Here is a 26482-nt window from a genome sequence, read left to right on the forward strand (position 1 = left end):
AACACAACGGTATTTGTGTACCTAGGTATATGTAAATATAGAAAAGGTAAAGTAAAAATAAGGTATAAAAAATAAAAAATGGTACACCTCTGTAGTGCACTTACCGTGAATAGAATTTACAGGACTAGAAGCTGCTCGGGGAGGGTCAGGGAGTGAGTGGTGAGTGAATGTGAGGGCCAGGACATTACTGTACATGACTGTAGACTTTATAATAGTGCACTTTGGCTACACTAAATTTATAAAATAACATGAGAGTAAATCAAGCACAAGAAGAGATAATGCGGTTGAGACATGGTAACATTAAGATATATGAGGCTGCTCCTGGGGTAGCATGTCATACTGTTTTACCGTAAACATTTTTTTTATAAGTAGAAAGAGTACACTCTGAAAGAATAATAAAAAGTATAGGTTAATAAATATACACTGTGTCCGTAAAGTCATGGTGCACTTTTGACCGGTCACAGGAAAGCAAAAAAAGACGATAGAAATGTGAAATCTGCACCAAATAAAAGGAAAACTCTCCCAGTTTCATACCTATTCAGTGCAGTTTGATGTGGGCTCATGGACAGATTTTTTTAGGGCTCCTTAAATAGCTATCCCGTATAGCCTCTACAGACTCGTCACTGACTGATGGCCTACCAGAAAGGGGTTTCTCCACCAGACTGCCGGTTTCCTTCAACTGCTTATCCCACCAAGTAATGTTATTCCTATGTGGTGGCACTTTGTTATAAATGTGCTGATATTCACGTTGCACTTTGGTCACAGATTCTAATTTAGCGAGCCAATGAATACACTGAACTTTCCTCTGTACCATCCACATCTTCACTGGCATGGCCGTGGGCTGCTCCGCTGTATACACGGTGTTATGTCATCATCTGCACATGCGCACATGCCGCCACATCATCCTACAGAAACTGAGACGGTTTTCCTTTTATTTGGTGTAGATTTACATTTCTATTGTCTTTTGTTGCTTTCCTGTGACCAGTCAAAAGTGCACCATGACTTTATGGACACACTGTATAAGCCAGTAACATAGTCATAAATGTGCTATACTTTCATACAACTAGCAGTACAGTTTTCCTTAAACATATGATGAATGTGATGTGCTATATGACATTACAACAGCTGCAAGGTCACCAGGTAATAGGAATTTTTCAGCTCCATTAAAATCTTATGAGACCATTGTTGTATATGCACTCTGTTGTTGACCAAAATGTTATAATGTGGTTCATGACTGTATATTTGCTAATTCTATGTTTTGAAAAACCTATTAATAAGTTATATTTATATTACCTCAAATTGTATATAATAAAAACATAAATTGAAAAGAAAATATTAATATGCATCATTATGTCTTACTCTTCAGAAACCTCAGATTTTTCTTTGGGCTTTTTCTTGTCCATTTTCATAGTTTTCCTTGTTCGATCATATGATTTCTGTGTAATTTTATATAAGCCAGAAAAAGTTAATGACACAATAAATAATAGGGAAATATATGATAATATATGTTACTAAAATTTGCATTTTACTTTTAGAATCATTATACTATTTTTCAAAAAAATTATCTGAATAGAAGTAAAACAATATATTTTCAGAATGTTTATTATAGTGTTTTATAGAATGTTATATATAAATTAATACATATCAATATAATTAAATTCCCCTAATAAATTATAATCAGTTCTGCTATAACATGGCATATACCTCTATGAACATAACCTCACTATAAAAAAATCATTCAATACAAATGGCAGGACACATGAGGGAAATGCGGTTAAGAGCATGGTACACAAAAGTTATAAGCCATACAGTTTTAAAAAATAGAAACCTAGGCCCATGCTGGCTGACTAGTAGATAGAACATTGGCCCAGTGTGTAGACCAGGGGTCCCCAAACTACGGCCCGTGGGCCGCATGCTGCCCCCTGAGGCCATTTATCCGGCCCCCGCCGCACTTCTGGAAGGGGAACCTCTTTCATTGGTGGTCAGTGAGAGGAGCATAGTTCCCACTGGTCAGTTTGTTGATTTAAATTTACTTGTTCTTTATTTTAAATATTGTATTTGTTCCCGTTTTTTTTTTTTTTTTACTTTAAAATAAGATATGTGCAGTGTGCATAGGGATTTGTTCATAGTTTTTTTTATAGTCCGGCCCTCCAATGGTCTGAGGGACAGTGAACTGGCCCCCTGTGTAAAAAGTTTGGGGACCCCTGGTGTAGACATTCCAGGTTTGATCCCTGGTCAGGGAACACATGAGAAGCAACAACCTGCTTCTCTTCTCCTCCCTCTTCCCCCTTTGTCTCTCTCTTCCCTTCTTATAGCCAGTGGCTTGATTGGTTTAAGTGTTGGCCTGGGCACTGAGGATAGCTTGTTGGTCTGAGCATCAGCCTCAGACACTAAAATAAAATAGCTCAGTTGATTTGAGCATCGGCGCCAGACAGGGGTTGCTAGATAGATCCAAGTTGGGGTGCATGTGGGAGTCTGTCTCCCCTCCTCTCACTTAAAAAATAAAATAGAAACCTAATAAAAGCACCAGCACAGTTTTATACAAGAAACATGTACTATAAAAAATATAGTTCTTTATCTTGAAAAAGACATGACGCTTAGTTGTGGAAGTGGGAACTGTTCATTATTCTACAATGTTGAAAGACTGGTCATCTGAAACTGAATGAAAAGTTGTAACACTACACATGGACTGGTGTGCTACACAATAAACATGGTGAACTAAGGTAGTTTGTAGATGCTCTTCTCTGCCTTCACCTATAGTTTTTGCAGATAAAATTGTGCATAAGCAAGTATAAAATTCAAACTATGCTCAAACTGTTCAACTGTGTTAAAATAAATTTGCATTTCAAAATATATTATTATACTTCTACTGACCATATGTTTTAAAGTGTTCTTTAACTACTATATAATACCAGATTATTTTATTCAAAAAGTAAAGAAAAAACTTAGATTATTAAAAAATTTAGATGTACTTAATAATAGAGAACTACAAAAGTATTAGGTTGTTATTGCCTGTTTCAAACTACAACTTACAAAAGATAGGAAATTCACAGCAGTGACAAAGTTCTCACAAGTAAAACACAAAGTGTAACAATTTCTCATAAAACATGGAAAATCAATAGAATAATGAATTCTTAATGAGAATTGTTAAGGTCCCCAAATAATATTTTCTAGTTTAGATATGAGTCTTTGGCTATACTTACTATTCAGAAAAGTCTAATATATATTGGCAATAAAAAATACTAAAATAGAGGATTCCACGATGGCAACTGAGTAGGCAGACGCACAGACTGCCACCTCCCACCACCAAACTGGATTACAAATTAATTTAAAAACAATCATCATGAAAAACCAACTTTGGACTAAAAGAAGAGGACTCAAAAACCAATGAGCACAGAAGAATCCACACTGATCCTGGTAGGGAGTGCAGGGGCATGGAGGGGGTTTCCCTGATCCCAGGAGTAAGGTAAGGCTGAGGCTGAGGGTCCAGAAGGGCTCTCATTACAAGGATATAGACCCCAAGAGGCAGGGGCCCTCAATCTCAGATCCACAGAGACCCAGCCTAGAAATCCAGAGACTGCGGGAGACAGCCAGACAGCATTGAGTGGGGAGAAGAGAAAAAGTTCTGTCTTTGGGAAGTGCCTTGTGAGCCTTAAAGAGACAGAGCAAAAAGTATTGCTCACAGCCACTTGCCTGGGGTTCCAGGAACTAGAAGTGCTGAGAGGACTGACTGGTCTTGCATGAGGAAAGTGGGGAGAGCGAGACAAATGGTGACAGGGAAAGGAGTGCCTGGGCCGACCTGAGCTGAGCTGACCCATTCTCCAGTGCAGAGGTTGCCATAGCTGGGGCAGGGGTCGATCCCACTGTCCAGCACAAGCCTAAAGTGGTACCAGGTGTCCCACCTTGAAAAAGCTCTCCAGCTCCAATCAGCACAAAAGACAATTTGGAAAGGAGAAAGTAAGAGGGAGGAGCAGTGACTCAGGTTTCCAGGGAGACCTGAGCTAAACCTACCACCAGAACATGCCCCACCCCAGGAGAGTAACTGGCAGAACACATCTACAGATTCTCAGAGGTCACACCCACCACATTTCTGGATACAGTTTCAACTAAGCCCCCTGCTAAAATCAATAAACAAAAGGCAAATCAAGATTTAAAAGAACTCTACTAGTTAAATAGAATTAAATTTAAGCAACCAGCAAAGACAGAGAAATAAAGGCCACAGGAGAAGCCAAATTAAATAAACCAACCTCAGAACCACAACTCTAATAAGTCTGCAAACCACACAAAAACAATGGAAAGACAAAGGAACATAAGCCATATGAATCAACAACAACAAAAAAATCTCCAGAAAAAGTACTGGATGAAATAAAAGGAATCAAATTACTGGATGCAGAGTTTAAAATGATTGTTAGGATGCTTAAGGATCTCAAAGCTACAATGAATGAACTTAATAAGCACCTAAATAAAGAAATTATAAGTATCAAAAAGGACATTGAAATCATAAAAAAGAACCAGACAGAAATGACAAACACAATATCAGAAATGAAGACTACACAAGAAGAAATTAAAAGCAGGCTGGATGAAGCAGAGGGTCACATTAGTGATTTAGAAGACAAGATAAGCAAAAGCATGGAAGTAGAACAGAAAAAAAAAGAGAGAGAATCAAAACTTCAAAGGAAACTCTAACAGAGCTAAAGACAACATGAAGAGAAACAATATCCGCATAATAGGGGTTCTGAAAGAGAAGAGAAAGAAAAGGGGACAGAGAATCAGACTGAAAAAATCATAGCTGCATATTTCCCTAAATTGATGCAGAAAAGAGTAACACAGATTCAAGAAGCACAGAAAACACCATTAAAAAACAATCCAAAGAGACCTACACCAAGACACATCATAGTTAAAACACCAAAGCTAAGAGATAAAGAAAGAATACTAAAAGCTGAAAAAGAAAAGCAGTCAATCACCTAAAAAGAAGCCCCCATAAGGATGACATCTGACTTTTCAACAGAAACATTTGAGGCCCAAAATGAATGGCAAGAAATATTCAAAGTAATGCCTAACAAGAGCCTACGACCAAGACTTCTTTATCCAGCAAGGCTACATTTAAAATTGAAGGAGAAATAAAGTTTCCCAGACAAAAAAAATATCTCAAGGAATTTATTACAACCAAATCAATGCTGCAAAAATTGTTAAGGGGCCTGTTTTAAACAGAACAGAAAAGGAAAATAGTAAAAGAGAAATGTACCTTTAAAGAATAAAATGGCAATAAACAACTACATATCAATAGTAACCTTAAATATAGATGGGTTAAATGCTCCAATCAAAAAACACAGGGTAGCTGCATGGATAAGAAAACAGGACCCATATGTATGCTGTCTACAAGAGACACCTCAAAACAAAAAAAATACACATAGACTGAAAATAAAAGGATGGAAAAAATATTTCATGCAAATAAAAATTTTAAAAATCTGGGGTAACAATACTATATCTGAAAAAATACACTTTAAATCAAAGGCTATAGAAAGGGATAAAGAAGGTCACTACATAATGATAATGATAAAGGGAGCAATCCAACAGGAAGAGATAAACATTATAAATATCTATGCACCTAATATAGAAGCACCTAAATATATAAAGAAGACTTTGATGAACATAAGGGGCAAGAGCAACAGCAATACTATAATAGTACAAAATTTCAATACCCCATTACCATCACTAACCAGATCCTCAAGAAAAAAAATTAACAAAGAAACAGCAGACTTAAGGAACACACTAAATCAACTGGATTTAATAGATATCTTCAGAACCTTTCACCCTAAATCAGCAGAATACACATTCTTTTCTATTGCTCATAGTACATTATCTAGGATAGACCACATATTAAGGCATAAAATAAGTCTCAACAAATTTAAGAATATTAAAATCATATCAAGTATCTTCTCTGATCACAATGGCATGAAACTAGAAAATCAACTACAATAGAAAAAATGAAAAACACTCAAACACTTGGAAACTAAACAACATGTTATAAATAACAAATGGGTCAACAAAAGGATAGAGGAAGAAATAAAAAATTTCCTTGAAATAAATGAAAATGAGCATAAAACAACTCAAAATTTTAAGACAGCAAAAGCAGTCCTAAGAGGGAAGCTCATAGCATTACAGGCATTCCTTAAGTAGCTAGAAAAAGCTCAAATAAACAACTTAACCCTGCAACTAAAAGAACTAGAAAAAGAAGAGCAAGTAAAGCCTACAGGAAGTAGAAGGAAGCAAATAATAAAGAGCAGAAATAAATGACATAGCAGCTAAAAAAAAATACAGAGGATCAATGAAACCAAAAGCCAGTTCTTTGAAAAGGTAAACAAGATCAATGAAGCTTTGACCAGAATCAGCAAGAAGAAAAGAAAGAATTCAAATAAATAAAATTATAAATTTTAATTATTTATAATGGAGTGGAGAAGTAAAAATTGACACAGCAGAAATACAAATTATTGTAAGAAAATACTATAAAGAACTGTATGCTAAAACAGACAACCAAGATGAAATGGGCAAATTACTTGAGACATATAAACTTTCAAAACTCAATCTGGAAGAATCAGAAAACCTAAACAGACCAATTACAACAAATGAGATTGAAACAGTTATCAAAAAATTCCCAAAAAACAAAAGTCCTGGCCAGATGGCTTCACAGGCAAATTCTACCAAATATTCAAAGAAAAAACTAACTCCTATCCTTCTCAAGCTATTTCAAAAAATTCAAGAGGAAAAAAGACTTCCAAGATCCTTTTATGAGGCGAGCATAATACTCATTCCAAAACCAGGCAAAGACAATACAAAGAAAAAAACTATAGACCAATATCCCTGATAAATTTAGAAGCTAAAATTCTCAACAAAATATTAACAAACCAGATCCAGCAATATATGAAATTATAATACATCAAGATCAAGTGGGATTTATTCTGGGGAGGCAAGGCTGGTACAATATTCACAACTCAATGTTATTTATCACATAAACAAAAGAAAGAAGAAAATCTATATGACAATATGAATAGATGCAGAAAAAGCATTTGATAAAATGCAGCACCCATTTATGATAAAAACTCTCAGCAAAGTGGGAATACAGGGAACATACCTCAACATGATAAAAGCCATCTATGACAAACCCACAGCTAACATCATACTAAATGGGTAAAAGTTAAAAGCAATCCTCTTAAGATCAGGAAGAAGGCAGGGGTGCCCCCTTTCACCACTCTTATTCAACATAGTTCTGGAAGTCCGAGCCACAGCAATCAGACAAGGAAAAGAAATAAAAGGCTTCCAAACTGGAAAAGAAGAAGTAAAACTATCATTATTTGCTGATGATATAATACTGTACATAGAAAACCCTAAAGTCTCAATCAAAAAACTACTGGACCTGATAAATGAATTCAGCAAGATAGCAGGATATAAAATTAATATTCAGAAATCAGAGGCATTTTTATATACCAGCAATAAACTGTCTAAATGAGAAATTAAGAAAACAATCCCCTTCACTATTGCAACAGAAAAATAAAGTACCTATGAGTAAATTTAACCAAGGAGTTTAAACACTTGTACTCGGAAAATTATAAAACATTGATAGAGTGACGTCACGGAAATGGCGCCGTGAGAAGCGCGACCGACAGCTCTCCCCTAAATCACAACAAATTTATCAACTAGAAACAGAAAAATTTATCCTCGGAGCATTCCGGAGTTCCACACAAACTGAAAGCAAAAGGACTGTTATCACTTGAATCTGAGAGACGAGGGTGTGGAGGAAGCTATCGCAGCGATGCTCATTCAAGCCGCCAGGGAGTGCGCCTGCGGTGAGTCAGCCCATATACTTGGGAACCACAAGCCGCCGCAAGCGGCCGACCGTGAGCTGCCGGGAACCCCCGCGAACCCCCGCGAACCGCCACCGCGAGCTGCCGCGAGCCCCCGCGAACCGCCACCGCGAGCGGCCAACACGAGCCCCCGCGCGCGCGCGCCCGGTCCGGTTGAGCACTGCTGACGTTCCCAGCGGCCCGCACACTGCGAGTGGGGGTCCCCGGCCACCAGTGCCCGGAGTGCCCCATTCGCGCACGTGCCTTGGGCATTCCACGCGCCCAGGGCGCCCTACTGGTCCGCACACCCAGGGGGCTCCATTATCCTGCGCCTGGTGCGGTCCAGCCGCCAGCGGCGGGGCGAGCGGGAGAGGCTTGGGAGATTCTCTCCGTGGGCGGGGCACCTCACGCAGCCATTCAAGCTAACAATCAAGCGTTGGGGGAGGGGCGCGTGCAGGCAGCCTAAAATACCTTCGGAAACACAGCTGCGACCCAATCACTGAAATTAGCTTAACCCATAAAATCTGCGCACCCTCGGTTCTAATTGATAAGATCTCTCTCAGTTCAGCGATCCAAGACAAGAGGCGTGATATTTTTTAGTGCCTCTCGCTAAAGGGGCGGGGGCAACTTCTGATTGATAGAGCCTCCATATTCAGGGATAAACGCTAACAAGAAGGACTTGGCAGATAATAAGGTCTATACTACACTAGTCGTAAGCAGAGACTAGTGCCTCTTCTTCCCTGCAAAAACAGGCTACAAAGTGTGGAAAGCCTGGGTTGAGAGGTCCAACTAAATGATAGGCGCTGAACAGTCACCTTGACTACAATTGACTCCCACCCCCGCCTGATTACACTGGAGGCCCTGACTCTCAGAGCCTTTCCCAAAGCCTTGCACTGAGTGGGGATAGAGTGGGGATTTCCCAGCTCTTTGAGCCTCTTACTCCCCAGGCAGAAGCAGTTGCAGCCTTATAGCTGGATCACCAGGCTGCTAATTCAGAAAGGGGGGACTAGGAGAGAGAATCCAGGAAAGCAAACTCTCTCATCGTTGGACCCTGCAAACGCCAACAAGCCTTTACTTCCAGCAAGACTAAAGCCAATTATATGACATTGCCATAGAATCCCATCAACTGCAAATCCCTACCTAAGAGTGATACAGGGGCAGAGCCTGGGGTACAGAGTCACCGACTAGGAAGAGGGAGAGAAAAGAAAAAGGAAGAAGTTAACCTCTCAAAATCAAGAAAAACCCACAGACTTTACAACTTGATCCATTAATTTTTTTTTGTTGTTGTTGTTGTTTGTTTCTTCTATCTTTTTGCCTTTATTTCCTCCACCTCAGTCCTCTATTCTCTGCCCATCTTATGCTTCCCCTTTCTTGAACTACACTACCCATGAGTGTTGCATTTTATTTTTCTTCTTCATCCTCACCCTCCTTTAAGGTTATACTCCAAAACACTTAACTCTCACTCTCTCCTCTTTTGTTTTTTTTTGTCTTGCTTTATTTTGTTTTTTTCTCCTCCTATTTTATTTTTTCCTTCGTTTTTCTCTTTTTCTTATTTTTTCCTTTCTATTCGTTTTTTCTTTTCTCATTTTACTTTCCTCCCATATAATCCTCAATCACGAACAAATTAGTTAATTTGGGACTCAAGGCTTTTTTTTGGCTTTCTCTTTTTTGCTTTTGTTTTTATTTTTTTTTCTCTTGTTTGTTTATTTTTGTGGCATTTTGGGTCCTCCCAACCCAAGGTCTCCATTGTATTTAGTCTTCGCTCCACTTAATACAACAGATTTTTACTTATTAATTTTATTTTTTCTTCTTTATTATTCTTTTTTGGTCCTTTTTTCTGATTCCCTCTTATCCCTCTCATTATATCTCTTAGTTGACCATCACTTACAAGCAAATCATCTTATGCTTGTCTAAGTTTTTCTTCTTTTTTTTTTTTTTTTTGCATTTAGTAGATCCCTACTCCCTTTTTTTGCCCCTTGAACTCTTCACCCCAAATCAGGCCCTCCATTATAGGCACGATATTTCCCTGAGGAGGGGAGAGGAGGGAAAGAGAAGAAAGAAAAAAAGGGGGAAATAATTATTACTGTTTTTTTTTTGTGGGGTGTTTTACCCTTTTTTTTTTCTTTTTACTCTTTATTAACTCTAATTAGTGCTATCAATAAGACCACCCTCAGATGCCGATAAGAAAGAGGAAATCGAATATTATGGATACAAAAGAAAGAGAGGTAACACAAATAGATGTGGAAAAATCTATGGAGAAAAGACTTAACATATTGGAAGCCTTGGAGCTAAATGACAGAGAATTTAAAATAGAAATCTTAAAAATACTCAGAGATATACAAGAAAACACAGAAAGGCAATATAGGGAGATCAGAAAACAGCTCAATGAACACAAAGAATATATTACCAAGGAAATTGAAACTATAAAAACAAATCAAACAGAAATGAAAAACTCAATTCATGAGCTGAAAAACGAGATAACAAGCTTAGCTAACAGAACAGCCCAGGTTGAAGATAGGATTAGTGAAATAGAAGACAAACAACTTGAGGCACAACAGAGAGAAGAAGAAAGAGACTCAAAAATAATAAAAAATGAGAAAGCCCTACAGGAATTGTCTGACTCCATCAGAAAGAATAACATAAGAATAATAGGTATATCAGAGGGAGAAGAGAAAGAAAATGGAATGGAGAATATACTCAAACAAATAATAGACGAGAACTTCCCAAGCCTGTGGAAGGAACTAAAGCCTCAAATTCAAGAAGCAAACAGAACACCAAGTTTTCTTAACCCCAACAAACCCACTCCAAGGCACATCATAATAAAGATGACACAAAACAATGACAAAGAAAAAATTCTCAAGGCAGCCAGGGAAAAGAAGAGTACAACATATAAAGGAAGGCCTATTAGATTATCATCAGATTTCTCAGCAGAAACTCTACAAGCTAGAAGAGAGTGGACCCCAATATTTAAAGCCCTGAAAGAGAGGAACTTTCAGCCAAGAATACTATACACATCAAAGCTATCCTTCAACTATGAAGGAGATATAAAAACATTCACAAATACAGAAAAGATGAGAGAATTTATCAACAGAAAGCCCCCACTCCAGGAAATACTAAGGGGGGTTTTCCAACCAGATTCAAAGAACAAAAGAAAACAACACCACAAGTAACAGCTCCACCAAGAACACAATAAAACCAGACTTAAACTGTGACAACAAAGGAAAAAAAGGGGGAAGAGGATGGAGATTAACAGTAGCAAAGGATGATGAAGTGCAGAAATACTTATAAGATAGGGTACTACAATGAATATGGTAGGTACCCTTTTCATTACTTAATGGTAACCACCCTTAAAAAAACCACCACAAAAACACTTGACTTAAAAAAGGTAGCAACAGAGGAAAGAAGTATGGAACACAAACAAACAAAAACAAATGATAGAAAAACAAAAGAGAAGAATCAAACTAGATACAAAACTAACAGAAAGCAAGTTATAAAATGGCAGTAGGGAACCCACAAGTGTCAATAATTACACTAAATGTAAATGGATTAAACTTACCAATAAAAAGACACAGAGTAGCAGAATGGATTAAAAAAGAAAATCCAACTATATGCTGCCTACAAGAAACACATCTAAGCAACAAGGATAAAAACAAATTCAAAGTGAAAGACTGGAAAACAATACTCCAAGCAAACAACACCCAAAAAGAAGCAGGCGTAGCAATACTCATATCTAATAATGCTGACTACAAGACAGAAAAAGTACTCAGAGACAAAAATGGTCATTTCATAATGATTAAGGGGAAGTTGAATCAAGAAGACATAACAATCCTTAATATATATGCACCAAACCAAGGAGCACCAAAATATATAAGACAGCTACTTATTGACCTTAAAACAAAAACTAACAAAAATACAATCATACTTGGAGACCTCAATACACCGCTGACGGCTCTAGATCGGTCATCCAAACAGAGAATCAATAAAGATATAGTGACCTTAAACGAAATACTAGAACACCTGGATATGATAGACATCTACAGGACACTTCATCCCAAAGCGACAGAGTATACATTTTTCTCTAGTGTACATGGAACATTCTCAAGAATTGACCATATGTTGGGCCACAAAGACAATATCAGCAAATTTAGAAAAATTGAAATTGTACCAAGCATATTTTCTGATCATAAAGCCTTGAAACTAGAATTCATCTGCAAAAAAGAGGGGGAAAAACCCACAAAAATGTGGAAACTAAACAACATACTTCTAAAAAATGAATGGGTCAAAGAAGAAATAAGTGCAGAAATCAAAAGATTTATACAGACAAATGAAAATGAAAATACGACATATCAGAATCTCTGGGATGCAGCAAAAGCAGTAATAAGAGGAAAGTTCATATCACTTCAGGCCTATATGAACAAACAAGAGAGAGCCGAAGTAAACCACTTAACTTCACACCTTAAGGAACTAGAAAAAGAAGAACAAAGACAACCCAAAACCAGCCGAAGAAAGGAGATAATAAAAATCAGAGCAGAAATAAATGAAATAGAGAACAGAAAAACTATAGAAAAAATCAATAAAACAAGGAGCTGGTTCTTTGAAAAGATCAACAAAATTGACAAACCCTTGGCAAGACTCAGCAAGGAAAAAAGACACAGGACTCAAATAAATAAAATCCAAAATGAAAGAGGAGAGATCACCACAGACATCATAGAAATACAAAGAATTATTGTAGAATACTATGAAAAATTATATGCCACCAAATACAACAATCTAGAAGAAATGGATAAATTCCTAGAACAATACAACCTTCCTAGACTGAGTCATGAAGAAGCAGAAAGCCTAAACAGACCAATCAGCAGGGAGGAAATAGAAAAAACTATTAAAAATCTCCCCAAAAATAAAAGTCCAGGCCCAGACGGTTATACTAGTGAATTCTATCAAACATTCAAGGAAGACTTGGTTCCTATTCTACTCAAAGTCTTCCAAAAAATTGAAGAAGAAGCAATACTTCCAAACACATTTTATGAGGCCAACATAACCCTCATACCAAAACCTGGCAAGGATAGCACAAAGAAAGAAAACTACAGACCAATATCTCTAATGAATACAGATGCTAAAATACTAAACAAAATACTGGCAAACCGAATACAACAACATATTAAAAAAATAATACATCATGATCAAGTGGGATTCATCCCAGAATCTCAAGGATGGTTCAACATACGCAAAACGGTTAACGTAATACACCATATCAACAAAACAAAGAACAAAAACCACATGATCTTATCAATAGATGCAGAAAAGGCTTTTGATAAAATACAACACAATTTTATGTTTAAGACTCTCAACAAAATGGGTATAGAAGGAAAATATCTCAACATGATAAAGGCCATATATGATAAACCATCAGCCAACATCCTATTAAACAGCATAAAACTGAGGACTTTCTACCTTAAATCAGGAACAAGACAGGGTTGTCCACTCTCTCCACTCTTATTCAACGTGGTGCTAGAAGTTCTGGCCAGAGCAATCAGACAAGACAAAGAAATAAAAGGCATCCATATCGGAAAAGAAGAAGTAAAGCTATCACTTTTTGCTGATGATATGATCCTATACATCGAAAACCCGAAGGACTCCACAAAAAGATTATTAGAAACAATAAACCAATACAGTAAGGTCGCAGGATACAAAATTAACATACAAAAGTCCATAGCCTTTCTATATGCCAACAATGAAATATTAGAAAACGAACTCAAAAAAATAATCCCCTTCACGATTGCAACAAAAAAAATAAAATACCTAGGAATAAACATAACAAAGAACGTAAAGGACCTATATAATGAAAATTACAAAGCATTGTTAAGGGAAATCGAAAAAGATACAATGAGATGGAAAAATATTCCTTGTTCTTGGATAGGAAGAATAAATATAATCAAAATGGCCATATTACCCAAAGCAATATACAAATTTAATGCAATTCCCATCAAAATCCCTATGAGATTTTTTAAAGAAATGGAACAAAAAATCATCAGATTTATATGGAAGCATAAAAAACCCCGAATAGCCAAAACAATCCTAAGGAAAAAGAATGAAGCTGGGGGCATTACAATACCTGACTTTAAACTATATTATAGGGCCACGATAATCAAAACAGCATGGTATTGGCAGAAAAATAGACACTCAGACCAATGGAACAGAATAGAAAGCCCAGAAATAAAACCACATATATATGGTCAAATAATCTTTGATAAAGGGGCCAACAACACACAATGGAGAAAAGAAAGCCTCTTCAACAAATGGTGTTGGGAAAACTGGAAAGCCACATGCAAAAGAATGAAACTCGACTACAGCCTGTCCCCGTGTACTAAAATTAATTCAAAATGGATCAAAGACCTAAATATAAGACCTGAAACAATAAAGTACATAGAAGAAGACATAGGTACTAAAATCATGGACCTGGGTTTTAAAGAACATTTTATGAACTTGACTCCAATGGCAAGAGAAGTGAAGGCAAAGATAAATGAATGGGACTACATCAGAATTAAAAGTTTTTGCTCAGCAAGAGAAACTGATATCAAAATAAACAGACAGCCAACTATATGGGAACTGATATTTTCAAACGACAGCTCAGATAAGGGCCTAATATCCAAAATTTACAAAGAACTCATAAAACTCAACAACAAACAAACAAACAATCCAATAAAAAAATGGGAAGAGGACATGAACAGACACTTCTCCCAGGAAGCGATACAAATGGCCAACAGATATATGAAAAGATGCTCAGCTTCATTAGTTATTAGAGAAATGCAAATCAAAACTACAATGAGATACCACCTCACTCCTGTTAGATTAGCTATTATCAACAAGACGGGTAATAGCAAATGTTGGAGAGGCTGTGGAGAAAAAGGAACCCTCATTCACTGTTGGTGGGACTGTAAAGTAGTACAACCATTATGGAGGAAAGTATGGTGGTTCCTCAAAAAACTGAAAATAGAACTACCTTATGACCCAGCAATCCCTCTACTGGGTATATACCCCAAAACCTCAGAAACATTGATACGTGAAGACACATGTAGCCCCATGTTCATTGCAGCACTGTTCACAGTGGCCAAGACATGGAAACAACCAAAAAGCCCTTCAATAGAAGACTGGATAAAGAAGATGTGGCACATATACACTATGGAATACTACTCAGCCATAAGAAATGATGACATCAGATCATTTACAGCAAAATGGTGGGATCTTGATAACATTATAAGGAGTGAAATAAGCAAATCAGAAAAAAACAAGAACTACATGATTCCATACATTGGTGGAACATAAAAATGAGACTAAGAGACATGGACAAGAGTGTGGTGGTTACTAAGGGTGGGGGGGGAGGGAGGACATGGGAGGGAGGGAGGGAGGGAGAGAGTTAGGGGGAGGGGGAGGGGCACAGAGAACTAGATAGAGGGTGGCGGAGGACAATCTGACTTTGGGCGAGGGGTTTGCAACATAATTTGATGACAAAATAACCTAGACATGTTTTCTTTGAATATATGTACCCTGATTTATTAATGTCATCCCATTACCATTAATAAAAATTTATTTAAAAAAAAAAAAAAAAAAAAAAAAAAAAAAAAACATTGATAAAAAAAAAAAAATCAGGCCCTGGCTGGTTGGCTCAGTGGTGGAGCGTCGGCCTGGCGTGCAGAAGTCTCCGGTTTGATTCCCAGCCAGGGCACACAGGAGAAGCGCCCATTTGCTTCTCCACCCCTCCCCCTCTCCTTCCTCTCTGTCTCTCTCTTCCCCTCCCGCAGCCAAGGCTCCATTGGAGCAAAGATGGCCTGGGCGCTGGGGATGGCTCCTTGGCCTCTGCCCCGGGCGCTAGAGTGGCTCTGGTCGCAGCAAAGCGATGCCCCGGAGGGGCAGAACATCGCCCCCTGGTGGGCAGAGCGTCGCCCCCTGGTGAGCATGCCGGGTGGATCCCGGTCGGGCACATGCAGGAGTCTGTCTGACTGTCTCTCCCCGTTTCCAGCTTCAGAAAAAGAAAAAATTAATTAAAAAAAAAATCAAGGAAGATACAAACAAGTGGAAGCATATACCATGTTCTTGGATAGGAAGAATAAACATCATTAAAATGTCTATATTACCCAAAGCAATTTATAAATTCAATGCAATTCCTATTAAAATACCAATGACATACTTCAAAGATATAGAATAAATATTCCAAAAATTCATATGGATCCAAAAATGAACACGAATAGCCTCAGCAATCTTGAAAAAAAGAATAAAATGGGTAGTGTCACACTTCCTCATATCGTTATACAACAAGGCCAATTTACTCAAAACAGCCTGGTACTGGCATAAGAACAGGCATAGAGATCAATGGAATAGAACAGAGAACCCAGAAATAATCCCAAACCTTTATGGACAATTGATATTTGACAAAAGAGGTAAGAGCATACAATGAAGTAAAGACAGTTCCTTTAACAAATGGTGTTTGGGAAAATTGGACAGCTAACTGCAAAAAATTGAAACTAGAGAAACAACTTATACCATTCACAAAAATAAACTCAAAATGGATGTAAGACTTAAATGTAAGTCATGACACAATAAGCATCTTAGAAGAAAACGTAGGCAGTAAGCTCTCCGACATCTCTCATAGCAATATTTTGCTTATTTATCTCCAAGGGCAAGTGAAATAAAGGACAAGATAAACAAATGGACTATATCAAACTAAAAAGGTTTTGCACAACTAAAGACAATATGAACAAAATAAAAAGACAAACCACACAATGGGAGAACATATTCAACAATACATCTAATAAGGGGTTAATAACTAACATTTATAAAGAGCTTGTAAAAATCAACACCAGGAAGACAATCCAATCAAAAAATGGGCAAATGAATAGACACTTCTCCAAAGAGGACATACAGATGGCCAATAGGCATATGAAAAAATGTTCAACATCACTAATCATTAGAGAAATGCAAATTAAAACCACAATGAGATATCACCTCACACCAGTCAGAATGGCGCTCATCAACAAAACAACACAGAATAAGTGCTGGTGAGCATGTGGAGAAAAGGGAACTCTCCTGCACTGCTGGTGGGAATGCAGACTGGTGCAGCCACTGTTAAAAACAGTATGGAGATTCCTCAAAAAAATAAAAATGGAACTGCCTTTTGACTCAGCCACCCCACTTTTAGGGATATATCTCAAGAACACCACATCACTGGTTCAAAAGAAGAAATGCACCCCCATGTTTACTGCAGCATTGTTTACAATAGCCAAGATCTGGAAACAGCCCAAGTGTCCATCAGTGGACAAGTTGATTAAAAAGCAGTGGTACATATACACAATGAAATACTATGGGATCATGGAAAAGAAGGAAATCTTACCTTTTGCAACAACATGGATGAACCTGAAAACTATTATGCTAAGTGAAATAAGCCAGGTAGAGAAAAAAAATATCCTATGACCTCACACATTTTAGGAATCCAATGAACAATATCATCTGAGGAATGGAATAGAGGCAGATGCAGAATCAAAGGGACCAGAGGAAAAGTGGACAGATTGAAACGGAAGGAAAGGATGGGATCAGAAAAGGAAAAATGATTGGTGAAATTATATATACATAACAGTGTTATACAGAGCAGAAAAGAAAATCCTGGAGGGAAGGGGGAGGGTATTGCAAGGAGGGTGGCAAGAGGGATGTTGAGGGGAACACGGGGGAGGGGAGACACTAGAATCTATGTAAACACAATTAATTTAAATTTAAAAAAAGAAAAAATACTAAAGTCATTGAAGGAAAAATTACTAAAGAGACAAATGAGTTGACTAGATGAAAGAAGGTAAAGGAATTACCCAAATATATAACACAGATACAGACAACAGGGTGGCAATTATCAGAAGGAAAGGGGGGTGGAGATAGAAGGAGAAGGCAAAAGGGGTAAAATGGGGCAGAAAGAGACTTTGCATGGGGAGAGGGTTGCACAATGTAGTATATAAATGGTGCTATATACAGTTTTACATTTAAAACCTATATCATTTGGCAAACAATGTCAAGCCAATAAATTAAAAATAAATTTAGCCTGACCAGGCAGTGGAGCAGTGGATAGAGCATCAGACTGGGATGCAGAGGACCCAGGTTAAAGACCCCGAGGTCACCAGCTTGAGAGTGGGCTCATCTGGTTTGAGCAAAGCTCACCAGCTTGGACTCAAGGTCCTGACTCAAACAAGGGGTTACTCGGTCTGCTGAAGGCCCCCAGTCAAGGCACATATAAGAAAGCAATCAATGAACAACTAAGGTGTCACAAGGAAAAACTAATAATTGGTGCTTCTCATCTCTTCCATTCTTGTCTGTCTGTCCCTATCGATCCCTCTCTGACTCTCTGTCTCTGTAAAAATAAATAAATAAATAAATAAATAAATAAATAAATAAATAAATAAATAAATTTAAAAAATAATGAACAGATCATGAGTGAGCTATGGGACAACTTCCAGTGGACTAATATACTTATATCTGGAGCTCATGATAAACAGAAGATGTAGGGAAAAAATAAGTATTTAAAGGAATAATGGCCTTTTTTTTTTCAAATTTGAGGAAAACTAGATCCTCACAAAGCCACAACAATATAAGAAAAACTACCCCAAGATACATCATAACCAAATTATTTAAAAGCAGTAATAAAATATTTTTTAAAATACAGAGGAGAAAAGCAGATTACATCCAAGAATAAGGAGGACAAAAGACTTCTTATCAAAAACAATGCAAGCCAGACAACAAAGGACAAACATCCTTAGAGTACTGGAAGAGAAAAGGTCAGCCTAGAATTTGTTATCCAGAAAAATACCTTTCAACACTCAAAGCATAAAAAAAAATTATAACTCAAATATCTGAAAGTATATGTCACTAGCAAAATGCACAACAACAAAACAAAAATGATAAAAGAATCCTTCAGGTAGAAAAAAAATGGTATCAGACAGAAACAGAAAATACACAAATTAAAGAAGAGCACCAAAAATGATAGCTGCATGAGTCAAGGTAAACACCATTTTTCCTGTTATTTAAATTTACAGCAAAACTGGTAATGTGTTGTGCAGTTTGGATCATATGTAGTAATAAAACATGAAATGTATAGAACAAAAGCACAAAGGCTGAAAAGGTAAAAATAAAAGTATATTATTTCAAAGTTCATATATATGAAGTGATTTAATGTCACTTGTATATAGATTGTACCTCATTAAAAACAAGACTGTAAACTCAAAATAACCAATAAAGCAACCAAGCAGCAAATATAAAGCAATACAGATTTTGCTACCAAAGAGTGGATCTGGAATTGAGCAGTGGGTAAAGTCTGGAAGAATTTTGTGGAATATAAAAAATATATTTAGAAAATTGTGTAAAGAAGAAAAATTCCTTAATCTGATAAATCAGAGGGAGGAGGAAGGATGAGAAAGAGATAGATCAAAAATATATATTCCCTCTGTGAACAATGCTGCAATGAACATGGGGCTGCATGTGTCTTTACGTACTAATGTTTTTGAGTTTTGGGGGTAAATACCAAGTAAAGGGATTGCTGGGTCATATGGTAGTTCTATTTTTAGTTTTTTACATATATACTATGGAATACTACTCACCCATAAGAAATGATGACATCGGATCATTTACAGCAACATGGATGGACCTTGATAACATTATACTGAGTGAAATAAGTAAATCAGAAAAAACTAAGAACTGCATGATTCCATACATAGGTGGGACATAAAAACAAGACTAAGAGACATGGACAAGAGTGTGGTGGTTGGGGGGGGGGGGCAAAGGAGGGGGGAGGGGCACAAAGAAAACCAGATAGAAGGTGATGGAAGACACTTTGACTTTGGGGGATGGGTATGCAACATAATTAAATGTCAAAATAACCTGGAGATGTTTTCTCTGAATATATGTACACTGATTTATTAATGTAACCCATTAAAATTAATAAAAAATTAAGTGAAAAAAATATATATATATATTCCCTTTAAAATCAGGAACAAATAGGCCTGACCTGTGGTGGTGCAGTGGATAAAGTGTCGACCTGGAAATCTGAGGTCGCCGGTTCAAAACCCTGGGCTTGCCTGGTCAAGGCACATACGGGAGTTGATGCTTCCAGCTCCTCCCCCCTTCTCTCTCTCTCTGTCTCTCCTCTCTCTCTTTCTCTTTCTCTCTCTCTCTCTCTCTCTGTCTCTCCCTCTCCTCTCTAAAATGAATAAATAAAAAAAATAAAAATAAAAAAATAAAATCAGGAACAAATAAAAAATGCCCCTCTCCTCAAGTGTATTCAAAATTATTCTAGAGGTCTTTGACAGTGCAGCAATGCAACTCAAGAAAAAGACATAGAAAGTATTAAAAGTTAGAAAGCAAGAAACTTTAAGGTATCATTATTCATAGTTACTTTGATTATATAAATAAGATATAAAAATTGAGTCATATGACAGTGTAGCTAGATTATGGGTGCAAATTACACACACTAAAATATGTATATTATACCTCTCTATCAACAGTTCAAAATATCTTTTAAAAGACAGCAATTAAATAGCATGAAATTATCAAGCATCTAAGATTAACAAAAACAAATAAAACTTTAAGAGAAAAACCATAAACACTTATTAAACATTAAAGAAAACCTTTAAAAAGTGGAGACATTAACCAAAAAAGATATCTTGATGTTCTAGATGTAAATCACTCCAATTTGATGTACCAATGCAGCAGTGCTGATACAATCTGACATTTTAATTCTAAAATTTGTATAAAAGTACAAAGGCCAAAAACAAATAACTTTTTAATTAAATTTACTGGTGTGATATTGATTAATAAAATTGTATAGGTTTCAAGTGTAAAATTCTATAATACATCATCTGTTTATTGTATTCATTGTGTGCCCACCACACAAAGTCAAATCTTATGTCCATATATTTGACCTCATTCTACCCTTTATTACCCACCCCAATCCCCTTCTCTCTGGTAAGCACAATACTATTGTCTGTGTCTATAATTTTTTTTGTTTCCTTGTTTTTCTTGTTTGTTTACTTGTTGTTTTCAGTTTTATATCCACATACGAGTACCCAAAATATTGAAAACATTTATTCACAAAGACATATGTCAGATTTTAGAAAAGGCTGCAGCATGAACCAAGACAGGCCATTTGTATGGAAAAGCAGTTTGGGTGGGCATGCAAATTAGTTGAAGTGAGGTCTCAGCGGAGGGTGAACAGTGCTAGATAGGTTGATAGAGATTCACATATGGCAACTACCTGCTGGCTCTGTGCAAGGAGGGCTTAAGAAAGAAATAATGGATTAAATGAAAAAATAAATAGAAAGTTTTTAAAAAGAAAGAAATAACAATCTCTGCTGGCACTTCTGTTTGAGAGAATGCTGCCCTTCCACCCCTCAGTGGACAATTCAGTTCCTTCTCCTATGTCCTTGCTGCCTTTTGAGCTGGAGCTCCAGTACTAAAGCTCAGAGAGAGTGGGTTTGAGTTAAGTCCATGTGCAGGGCCTATAAGAGGAACTCCTGGAACAGCTTCATTTATTTTTACAGCCAGAAGTTATGAGAACTTCTTTTCCCAACATGGAACCCTAAGCTGGGAGGCCGGGTGTGGGCCTGGGACACCTCAACCCTCAGGGGAACCCCAGCAGCCGAGATTTCTTTCCCAATTTTTAACCATCACATGTGGCTGTGGGTGTGAGATCAGCCTGTTCCACATCTCCACCTCTTCTACCATTATCTATGTGGCTTCTTCTGAATATCCTCAGTTACAGAATTTCTGTTCAGCTAGACTTCAACCAGTTCTGAATGACAATTGTAATTTTGATGTGGTTGTGAAAGGAGGTGACCACAGCATTACTTATGCCATCGTCTTCACCAAAACCTCATGCAAAGTTTTTTATTAATGTGGATCTAAAGATATATGATTAAGAGTTGCAAAATTCTTACACTTAACCAGACTAAATTCTTTAATATAATAATTTACTACTTTATTTTTATTTTTTAATTCTTTTTTCATTTTTTAATTTTCTATTTCTAATTGAAACTATACCTAAATAGAACTACTCCTAATTGAATGTGTATGAGAGCCCTGGTCTTATATTTGACAACTGCATAGGATTACCTCTTCTCTAACTGATTACGTAGTAAAACTCGTGGTACTACTTTTTTTTTTTTTTTTTTTTCATTTTTCTTAAGCTGGAAACAGGGAGAGACAGTCAGACAGACTCCCACATGCGCCCCACCGGGATCCACCCGGCACGCCCACCAGGGGCGACGCTCTGCCCACCAGGGGGCGATGCTCTGCCCATCCTGGGCGTCGCCATGTTGCGACCAGAGCCACTCTAGTGCCTGGGGCAGAGGCCACAGAGCCATCCCCAGCGCCGGGGCCATCTTTGCTCCAATGGAGCCTTGGCTGCGGGAGGGGAAGAGAGAGACAGAGAGGGAAAGTGCGGCAGAGGGGTGGAGAAGAAAATGGGTGCTTCTCCTGTGTGCCCTGGCCGGGAATCGAACCCGGGTCCTCCGCACGCTAGGCCAACGCTCTACCGCTGAGCCAACCGGCCAGGACCTGGTACTACTTTTATTTCCTCCTCTAGTAAAAAAAAAATATCACATAATCAACATTAGTGTACTCAAGAAAGAGTATTTTCCTTCATTGTATGTTGATTTTATGTTAAACATATATTTTATGGCTTTAAGTAGTTAATAAAAATTTGCTTCTAATCCACCTGATTTTGTTGTCTACAATTTGAAATTTATAAACCTTATAAAAATGACAAAAAAGAAAACATTTTTAAAATTTTTATCCTAGATATTTCTATTCACTTTACTTGATACAGTGAACTGGAACACATATAAGTTCAAAGAATACAATAAAATGCATTTAAAGTATATTTGAAATCCCTAATATTTTAATAAAGTTCATTTGGCCTAGAAATATCTTTCAAACTGTTTAAAATTTAGTCTTTTTCATAACATCCTTTTGGTTTTTCATAGCTAATATCATAATTTAAGTACAGTATTAGTATACGTTTTTAAAAGATAGGTGTTAGCAATTATTAATATTGAAATTGTATAATAAAACATTTAAATACATATTTGATTCTTATTCTAATACATAGTGCTTTTTAGGTACCATATGACATTTTCAGACACTAAAATTTAACTAACCTCTGAATTCCTCAATCTTTGTAGTTCATTTTGCAGCACCAATTTCTCTTCTGACAACACTTGGAGATCATTTAGGATCTGTTTGTATTTCTAAAAACAAATATTCTAATTTTAGTAATATTGTAAACAAACATCTCAATATAGAAAACTCATTTGGGTACTTCATTATTAAAGTAGGAAAGTCCTCATTAACTCATGAAAATAATGAGCCAATGGTACTAATCTTTAAAGTGAAGTTGTAATTGAGTTAGAAAGAAGCAAAGGAACTAGAAGTGACACTAAATTAAAGTTTAGAAGACTAAATTCAATATTTCATAAGAAGTATTTCTGTGGGATAATAAAGCCTACTAAAATCAAAAGAAAAGACAAAGTTTCCAACTCACATATGCATAGAAAACTCTTGAATAAATTGAGTAGGCATTGGATCTTTATTTAAAATTATATATTCTGACAATTTTTAGAATCTACTAACAAGGGCAAAGTCTAATTTCAAACTGAGATTGCTATACTTACAGTTTCTAACAAACTGTGATCATTCTTAGTTCTGAAAAAAATTAAAATATCTATAATGTATTATAATTTTATTTATGTGACATACTTATATGTTTTCTTTGTAAATTTTTAAAAATATAACAATATTAGAGTACATTTTGATGACCATCCCAAAAATTCAATGTTCTCCCCCAAAGATATTAGATTGTTGTATACCTTCCCAGAACTTGTTTCATAAATTTATATAATACTGCATGTACCTATTGGATTCTATAATTTTTGTTAGGTAGTTGGATGTCTGTTATACTTTATTCATATGATATCACTGTATATATATATTGTTCTTATTTTTTTAACTTAACACAATTTCTGAGATTTTTTTATATTGGTAAACATCTCACTTCTTTAAATACCAATTATTTTTTCTCTATTTTTTTTATTTAACAAGATTCATCTCTATTTTTTTCTTTTTCTATTAACTTTATTGTGGTAACATTTGTTAATAAGATTATTTAGGTTTCAAATGTATGTTTCTATAATACATGATCTGTCTATTGACTATGGGCCTATCACCCAAAGTCAAGTCATCTCCTATTGCCATATATCCAACCCCATTTACCTTTTACTAGCCTCCGATCGCTCTCTTCCCTGTAATAAACAACCTTCCCTGTAATAACCAACCTTCCCTTTGATACTGTTTGTTGTCTGTGACTGAGTTTGTGGGGGGGGGTTGTTTACTTATTATCTGCTTTCAGTTTTATATCCACATATGAATATCTATCCCCAAAATTTGGAAACATTTTCACAAAGAAATGCATCCCTGATTTTTTTATGGGAGAGTGACGTCAGAGAAAAGGTACCGTGAGGGGTGCTCCCGATATCTCTTCCTGAAATTTCAACAAATTCAACAACTAGAGACAGAAAAACAATCTCAGGAGCATCTGAAATACACATACACCAAACAAAGGTACGATTGGGAAAAAGGTGGCTGAATATACAATCCACTCTGAAGGAAATAAGACAGAAAACAAAGTATTCCACTTCCCTCACTGATCTGAGGAAGGGCTGCTTTCACTTGGAACTGAGAGGAAAGGAGGGCTGGGAGAGAGGAAAGAAGCTGGCTAGGGCTAGGGCTGATGATCTAGCCAAGGAGAGAGCATGCCGGCAGCTCAGCCTGAGATAGCAGACCCAGAGCTAGCGCGAGTGGCAGACTCTAGCGGAAGTTGCTGAATGGGTTGCCTGTGGAGGCCAGCACCAAAGCGTCTTTGGACTTTGTTCACTCCCAGTCTATGATCAAAGGCAGGGTGCAAGTGGCTCCAACTGGTGCCTCTGGCATGGGAGCATGCATTCACAGAGGGGCTAGGCCAGAGATTGTCAGCAGTGGACTTCTGCATGGGCTGTACCCAGCATTTTTGTGTGGTCCAGGCTCCCAAACCAACAGCACGGAAAGTGTGCAAGGGCTAGGTTCCCTAGGCCTGGACCTGTCCGGGTAGGGTGTCTCTGCCAGCTGATACAGGTTACAAAGCAAACTTCCGAGGAGCAGATCTCAGAGAGCACTGCAGAAGTGATGGGTGCTAGGCATGGGGCATGCAAGCAGCTTTCTGCAGGCTACCAGACTGCACAAGGGAGAAGCCTGTGTAGATTAGACCAACAGAATGCTGAGGCAAACTAGAAATACCCAGGGTCCCTTAGAAAGGACCTTGACAAGCAATCAGATCCCTGCCCTGCCTGCTTACACTGGTGGCTCTGGTTGACAAAGCCTTACCCAGAACTGTGCTTTGAGCGGACCCAGAGGAGGAACTTGGCATGTCTTAGGGCCTCTTGCTCTACAGGCAGTGGCTGGGGCAATTTCCTGTCAGCTGATACAGGTTACAAAGCACATTCCCGTGGAGCAGACCTCAGAGAACACTGTGGATGTTGTGCGGGCTGGGCTGCGGGATTCCAAACAGTGAACAAGGGGGAAAAATCCTGTGGAGAGTAGACCTGCGGAGCACTAAAACATACTAGACATGCCCGAAGGCTCTTAGAAAGGCACCTGATACTCAACTCATGGACCTGGGTTTTAAAGAGCATTTTATGAATTTGACTCCACGGGCAAGAGAAGTGAAGGCAAAAATTAATGAATGGGACTGCATCAGACTAACAAGTTTTTGCTCAGCTAGAGAAACTGATAACAAAATAAACAGAAAGCCAACTAAATGGGAAATGATATTTTCAAACAACAGCTCAGATAAGGGCCTAATATCCAAAATATACAAAGAACTCATAAAACTCAACAACAAACAAACAAACAATCCAATAAAAAAATAGGAAGAGGATATGAATAGACACTTCTCTCAGGAAGAAATACAAATGGCCAACAGATATATGAAAAGATGCTCATCTTCTTTAGCTATTAGAGAAATGCAAATCAAAACAGCAATGAGACACAACCTCACACCTGTTCGATTAGGTATTATTAGCAAGACAGGTAATAGCAAATGTTGGAGAGGCTGTGGAGAAAAAGGAACCCTCATACACTGTTGGTGGGAATGTAAAATAGTACAACCATTATGGAAGAAAGTATGGTGGTTCCTCAAAAAACTGAAAATAGAACTACCTTATGACCCAGCAATCCCTCTACTGGGTATATATCCCAAAAACTCAGAAACATTGATACGTAAAGACACATGCAGCCCCATGTTTATTGCAGCATTGTTCACAGTGGCCAGGACATGGAAACAACCAAAAAGCCCATCAATAGATGACTGGATAAAGAAGATGTGGCACATATACACTATGGAATACTACTCAGCCATAAGAAATGATGACATCGGAACATTTACAGCAAAATGGTGGGATCTTGATAACATGATACGAAGAGAAATAAGTAAATCAGAAAAAACCAGGAACTGCATTATTCCATACGTAGGTGGGACATAAAAGTGAAACTAAGAGACATTGATAAGAGTGTGGTGGTTACGGGGG

At 37.3% G+C, this 26482-nt stretch overlaps 1 protein-coding gene across 1 annotated transcript in view; it reads right to left on the bottom strand.

Moving 5' to 3' along the window:
- CCDC7 (coiled-coil domain containing 7) overlaps positions 1-26482 on the bottom strand; it is a 240760-nt gene that overhangs the window by 64797 nt on the left and 149481 nt on the right. Inside the window, exons 10-11 of the mRNA XM_066233057.1 lie at positions 23024-23113; positions 1360-1436 (exon numbers count right to left, since the gene is read on the bottom strand). Coding sequence (XP_066089154.1) covers positions 1360-1436; positions 23024-23113 — 167 coding nt within the window. The remainder of the gene's footprint in view (positions 1-1359; positions 1437-23023; positions 23114-26482) is intronic.

Source organism: Saccopteryx bilineata, chromosome 5 (assembly GCF_036850765.1).
Source record: "Saccopteryx bilineata isolate mSacBil1 chromosome 5, mSacBil1_pri_phased_curated, whole genome shotgun sequence".
Lineage (NCBI taxonomy): Eukaryota > Metazoa > Chordata > Mammalia > Chiroptera > Emballonuridae > Saccopteryx > Saccopteryx bilineata.